Source organism: Daktulosphaira vitifoliae, unplaced genomic scaffold, assembly GCF_025091365.1.
Source record: "Daktulosphaira vitifoliae isolate Bord-2020 unplaced genomic scaffold, ASM2509136v1 Scaffold_3, whole genome shotgun sequence".
Lineage (NCBI taxonomy): Eukaryota > Metazoa > Arthropoda > Insecta > Hemiptera > Phylloxeridae > Daktulosphaira > Daktulosphaira vitifoliae.
This window is the reverse complement of record NW_026099574.1, coordinates 12,066,543-12,073,423: the sequence shown is the minus strand read 5'-3', so window position 1 is coordinate 12,073,423 and position 6,881 is coordinate 12,066,543. Positions and strand designations below refer to the sequence as shown.

Below are 6,881 nucleotides of genomic sequence, written 5' to 3'. Positions count from 1 at the left end.
TAAAAAGATGGCTGAGCGCCTCTCCATCATCATGAATATCATACGCTTCCGGAAGAAAATAAATGAAAACATAAAAAATAAATAAAAACGCCCAAACTAAATATTTTCATTTACATATTTGTGGTAAATAGAAAAGCCAATAACTAATTATAAGTATAATTATTTTTTATAAATTATAAATAAATCATAATAATATAATATCTATTATTAACCTCAGGGGGCACCTAGTGTTACAGGTATGGCGAACCCGGGGTCCCAATCTCCACTCTCCTTACATCGTAAAAAAAGTAACCGCAAAATAAGCCTCGGAATTGGATAAATGGACAACGACCGGAACTGAAAAATGAAATAAAAATTCAGTTACAGTATTTACTGGACGCTATTAAAAAATATAATACAAACATATTAGCTCTACAAGAAATTAGATAGCCAAACGACAGAAGTATGAAAAAAGAGGATAAAACAATATTCTATAGCGGAAAAAAGGATGGAAGACATGAAAATGGTATGGGATTTGTAGTAAGTGACGACACACTACCACAAGTAAAAGAATTCATCGCAGTAAATGACAGCATATACTATATTCGACTCGCAAGTCGTATTTTTAATACAATTATTATAAACGCATATGCACCAACTAAAGAGAAAGAAGAAAATCTTAAGAATGAGTTCTACGATGAACTGGAGCTCATACATGACACAACAACAAACAGCTGTATCAAAATATTAATAAGCGACTATAATGCAAAAATAGGAAAGGAGGATATGTACAGGCCCACAATTGAAACGAATAGCTTACATGACGTAAGTAGCGATAATGGAACCCGGTTGATCAACTTGTGTTTAACGAAAGGCTTTACCCTTAGTAGTACATACTTCCCAAGGAAGGACATATACAAACAAACTTGGATAGCACCTAATGGAATAACTAAAAACCAGATTGATCACGTAATGATACAGAATAATCATAAACAATGCATAAAAAGCATTAGGAACTATATAAGTACAAACGCCGACTCGGACCATTACCTTGTAATTACAAAACTTTAAGTTAGATTATCTGAAAGATGGAAAAAGGTAAAAAATAAGAAATTCGTAAAATACTGTGTAGAAAAATTGTCAGAAAGGGAGGTATTGGAGGAATACATCTGTAAAACACAGCAAGAACAACAAAAGACCAACAAACATGCAGATGAAGATGTTGAACGGATATGGGACAGAATCAGAACAGTAGTTGTCAATAGTGCAAATAATTGTTTAGAAATAAAAAAAAAAAAGAAAGAAATGGTTTAATGATAGATGCAAGGACGCAATAGAGAGAAGGAATCGCGTACGAGAAAAAGCTATCAAGGACCCGATTGACATAAACATAGAAAGTTATAAAAACATTAAAGGAACCAATATAGTACTAAGATGTGAAAAAAGATTGACAGAAAAGAGAATGATTGAGGAAATTTAAGAAAATAAGAATTACCCCAGAAGATTTTTCAGCAAGACTGCCATCATTAAACGGGGATAAAAACCGCAGACTAGGATTTTAAGGAATTAATTAGATGAGTTAGTGACAAAAGAGGAATCAGTAGTAGAATAATTAAAAATACATTTTGAATATCTTCTAAATGAAACACCACCAACATCAATACACGAAGAAATAGATATGCAATATAGTACGGCGGAACCATATATCGAAACCCCAACAAAACGGGAAATCTGTAACATCATAAAAAAATTAAAATACAATAAATCACCTGGAGAAAACAACGTAGTAGCGGAATTACTAAAAAATGGAGGAGAAACGATTAAAAGTGAAATTTGGAAAATAATAAAGGTAATTTGAGAAACCGAAGTAATGCCAGGAGAGTGAAACACGGCAATACTATGCCCAATATTTAAAAAGGGAGATACACTAGACTCAACAAAATTACAGAAGAATTACCTTATTGGATACCTGTTATAAAATATTGTCGACGCTCCTTTTGGAAAGAATAACGCCGTACGTAGAGGACATCATAGGAAGATACCAATGCGGCTTTATAAAGGGAAAATCCACCGTCTACCACACATTTACCTTAAGACAAACAATGGAGCAAAACTATGACTTCGATAAGAACCTAAATATGATATTTGATGACTACAAACAAGCTTATCATAGTGTGAATAGACAAGAACTATGGAAAGCAATGATACATTTTGGAATCCCACAAAAATATGTAAATTTAGTAAAAATGTGTAATGATAAGACGTTACTTAAAATACGTTTCCTACTGAGATTATCGCCAGCCTTTGAGATTAATTTAGGATTGAGACAGAGAGATGCTTTATCCCTAACTTTGTTTAACCTGGAACTGGAAAAAGTTATAAGAGGAGAATCTTATGAAGACCGAATAATGGAAGTTTTTGGTAAAGAAACTGTTTTAGCATATGCTGATGTCATAGTTCTTGTAGGGAATACGCGAGAAGAAATTACCCACTTACTTTCTAAACTAAAGAAGCCAGCAAAAACATGGGTTTATGTATCAACAAAGAAAAGACTAAACTTATGATACTATTTAGAAGAATCGTGGACCAGTCAAACCTGAAAGTGGGAAGTGTGACTTTTGAAAAGGTGGATTATTTCAAATACTTAGGTGTTAATATAAACAGCAGTAACAACATGCAGAGGGAAATAAAAGAAAGAATATCGAATGGAAATACGTGTTACTTTAGTATAAACAAGCTATTGAGATAAAAACTGCTATTAAGAAAGTCAAAAATTACATTGTATACAAACTATCTTAGGCCAATAGTAACCTACGGTTGTGAGACTTGGTCCACGACAAAATATGACAATAGAAAACTTGCTATATGGGAAAGAAAAATATTAAGAATTATATGTGGACCGGTGTACAATGACTACCTAGGAATCTATGAAAAGAGACACAATGAAGAGCTGTATAGTCTATATGAAAAACCAGATATACTCACATATATAAAATGTAAACGTCTAGAGTGGCTGGGACATCTATGAAGATGTATTAAAGAATGTTCTTGATGATAGAAAAAATAAATAAAAAACGTCCACTTGGAAGACCAAGAACAAGATGGAAAGACACCGTAGAAAAGGATATGAAACTGATAGAAGAGCATGTAACATTAGAAATGACTTTGGATAGAGAAAAATGGAGAAGCTTACTAGTGGCAGCGCAGGTCCTTAATGAACCGTTAAGCTGTTGAAGAAGAAAAAGATATAACTATTATTACGAATTATAACAAAACAGAGTAGTATTTATGGGGAGCTCACGGGGTATTAGCCTTTCTTTCTTCCCAAAACTCATGTAACCATCAAATATTAAATCAAAAATGCTACTTTTAGAAGGATTTTTAGAAAGTAAAAAAAACAAGTCCGTATAAAGGTCTATATATAAAATTATTTTATTATTTTAATATTTATTTACATTTTCTATACATTGAAATAAAAATAGGTCATTTAGACATAAATTCGTTTCATATTACAAGAAATTTAAACACATAATGAATATTTTTGCACACTAAGTTTTTTTATTGCTCTTTAAGTTATATTTGACGTATTTCGTGTTTTTTTTTTTAAATTTTGTACACATTTCTTCAATACTAATTTTTTTTTATATAAAATACATTCATTCATTAAAATACGTGAGCATAAGTTCGTACCTATAGACTCCATATTTTAGTAATAAAATAAAGTAAAGTAATTATGATTACTATAAAACCATTGAGTAAATGTTCTTTTTTTATAAATTCGAATGACTGGTATACCTACTGATAGGAATTTTTTCAAAAGTCTCCAGTAGTTAGTAATTATTTAAGTCAAAATTTTAAAAATTCAAAAAATTAATTATTATAAAATGTTATATTAAATAATTTTTTAAATAAAGAATAAAAATAATTTCGTTTTTTAATGTTGCATCTTGACAAAGGCCATTTAACTTGAAAATTTAACAGAAAATTTATTTTAACAACACCAAGTAAAACTTATGTTTCATTTAAAATTGTGATTGGATTTGTAAAAGTATAACCAAGTAAGTTGAAACAACTCCAGCTATCTGTAATAGTTAAATTAAAAAATGTAAAATATGTAATTTATATTCATATTTTATATATAAATAATTTTACTAAGTACAATAAATTTGATCGACTTAACCTAAAACTAAAGAATTTATTCGTTCAAAGTACATTTTTAGAATATTACAATTACAATAGATGAAACTTAAATTACTTGAGTAATTATTAATATAAAGTTCCAGGATACTCGAGACCGAAATGAGACTAGTTTTTAGGACTGATCATAATCATACAAAAAAGTTGTTCAAAATACTTTTTCCTTGCTTTCTAAGTAATATATAACCATATAATAATGATAAGAAAAAATAATCTTACCATTTTATATGTGTAGACTTTCATTTTTATGAGGGTTTTAGGCCCCAAAAGTACACCCTTTATCTTGCTCTAAGTATACTATTAATCTTAGGTCATTCATAGCTAATATTTTTGTATATGATTTACATTAAACGTCATAAAAAGTTTTTTTATATTGTATGACGTATTCAATTTTGTAAATTCGTTATGGGTAACTGTAACTTAACACACTATCCAATATAGAAAAATCGTTATTATAGGAAATTGATATAACTGATAATATACAAAGCTCTTAGAAAATGTTTATTAAGGTACCATAATTTTCATTCGGGTAGAACTTATTAGTTGAATGTTTTTGAAATCACCAATCAATTTAAAATAATAAATGCTTAACTTACAGTAACAACTAGTGGTCGATCAAGTACAAATAAATTGTAAACTTTGAATTCCGGTATATTAGCTTCCATTTGTTCAACGTATGTTTCTATCTAAATATAGTATGTAAAAAAATTATTATTTTTTTAATCAAAAATGAATACTATAATTAGAATAAGCAGCAGACATTTATATTTAAGAAATAATCTAAGAAATGTTATATATGAATATATATAAAATATATAATATAAAAACATATGAAGTATATAAATTAATTAAAAAAAAAAACCAGTGCGTTTTACGATTACGCGCGGATGAAGTGAATCTTCTTTCAATCATTTAACTGATAAAATATTAGGTTTATAATGAAATAAAATAAAAAAACACACCTAAAATTTATATTTTCACTTTAAATTAATTTAACTTATTATTAATTTTCTTTTTCTATTGCCAAAAAATATGTAATGGTCTTATGATAACTGAAATAACTTGTACATGTTTTTAAATGGACGTTATTAAACATATCACACTAAGATATCGTGTGAACATTACATCTATTATGGTTCTTTAAAAATTTTTTATACCCAAACAAAATTTTTTTTTGCATTATAAATAACATTAATTCAATTTTCGAAAATACAGTGTTATATTATAATATAAAATCTATATTATTATTAATTAAAAAAGTATATAAAGAGTGATTGGTTAATAATAAACCATTCGATTACTCACAAAATAAATACAATATTGGAAAAATGAAATTTGATTTCCTTTAGTTACATATAATTTTTTATTTATACATATTTAACTAGCTTATAAAATAGGAAATAATCTAATTAAGAAAATGGCTGGTTGATAAAAACTTCGGGTCCAATGACTGGTTCAAAAAAAGTTGTTATTCACCAGTCACTTTTTTAATCAGAATTTTCTATGTTATAAGTTAATTAAATATGTAAGTTACTATTTAAAAAAATAACGTTCACATCCCTATACATAAGGGATAATAAAAGGAATAATAGTAAAAAGTAATTACTAGCTGATAAATCAAACTTCACTTTTCCAATATTGTATTTATTTTGCGAGTAATCCAGTGGTTTATGATAAACCGTTAACTCTGTATAGATAATATTTATTTTTATTTACATTAATATATATTATCAATTAAATTTATATCTACCACATATATATGTATATATTTAATTGTTTATTTATTTTAAAAAATGTACGGGTTGGTCTGGCCAAGTGGGTAGAAACGTACGTTACGGCACACGGAGTCACTGAGTTCAATCCCCAAAGTGTCAACGAGGTTTTTTTTGTGTTTTTCTCATTGCTGGTGTTTGATCTCTGGTGCAACCGCCCATAATAGCCGTCCCGTCATTTAATTGTCTATCTTTGACTTTCTAGACTTTCAGGAATAGAAGGATGTAAAATTGATTTTTTTTTTTTAATTTATATAAGTAAATGTAATACCCATAAGTTTTATTATTTATATATAATATAATATGATAAATTATACTTAATCATTATTTTATTAATTATTTATTATTGACATTTTACTTATTTGATTATAAATAAAAATAAATAACAATAATTACGAATAAATTATCAATATAGATAATAAATAGAATCTATATTTATTTTATTAGTAATAATAATAATAATATAAGAAGTAAATAATATTTTATAAATATCACTTAATTATATTTATATAATTGAAGTAAACTTCATTGTTTTAGTTCTTATAATTATAAAAATAAATGATTTAATTCAATTATGATATAAAATATATGTAACACTTTAATTTCGAAAATTAGTATTGTTGTTTAAAGTGCTTTAAATTTAATTAAATTAATTTAAATCAATCAGTATGTAATTGTACATCTTTATTTTAGAATTTGTGTAATTAAATTATTTTTTTAAAAAAATGCATTACGTTTTTTTAAATTCACATCAAGTGAATTAAATTAAAAAACCCAGCACAGTGGAGACGCGGCATAGTGGGGACGTTGCATAGTTGGGTCCAGTATAGATTTAATCTGACAGTGATTAAAATCACTATCATAAGAAACGCTTCGATGCAAATCAGTAGATAGTGTTTAATTCTAAGAAATTGGTGGATAATTACAAAAGCT

At 27.4% G+C, this 6,881-nt stretch overlaps 2 protein-coding genes across 2 annotated transcripts in view; one reads left to right on the top strand and one right to left on the bottom strand.

Annotated features, from left to right (window-relative positions):
* The first annotated feature begins 2,081 nt into the window (after positions 1–2,081).
* Positions 2,082–2,543, top strand: LOC126902040 (uncharacterized). The gene has a single exon (XM_050679063.1). It carries the CDS (start codon positions 2,082–2,084, stop codon positions 2,541–2,543), a length of 462 nt encoding a protein of 153 aa, XP_050535020.1.
* A 1,385-nt stretch (positions 2,544–3,928) lies between these two features.
* The window catches only part of LOC126902459 (uncharacterized), a 12,160-nt gene continuing 9,207 nt past the window's right edge, over positions 3,929–6,881 (bottom strand). Inside the window, exons 4-5 of the mRNA XM_050679757.1 lie at positions 4,773–4,862; positions 3,929–4,061 (exon numbers count right to left, since the gene is read on the bottom strand). Coding sequence (XP_050535714.1) covers positions 4,002–4,061; positions 4,773–4,862 — 150 coding nt within the window. The 3' untranslated portion in view covers positions 3,929–4,001. The remainder of the gene's footprint in view (positions 4,062–4,772; positions 4,863–6,881) is intronic.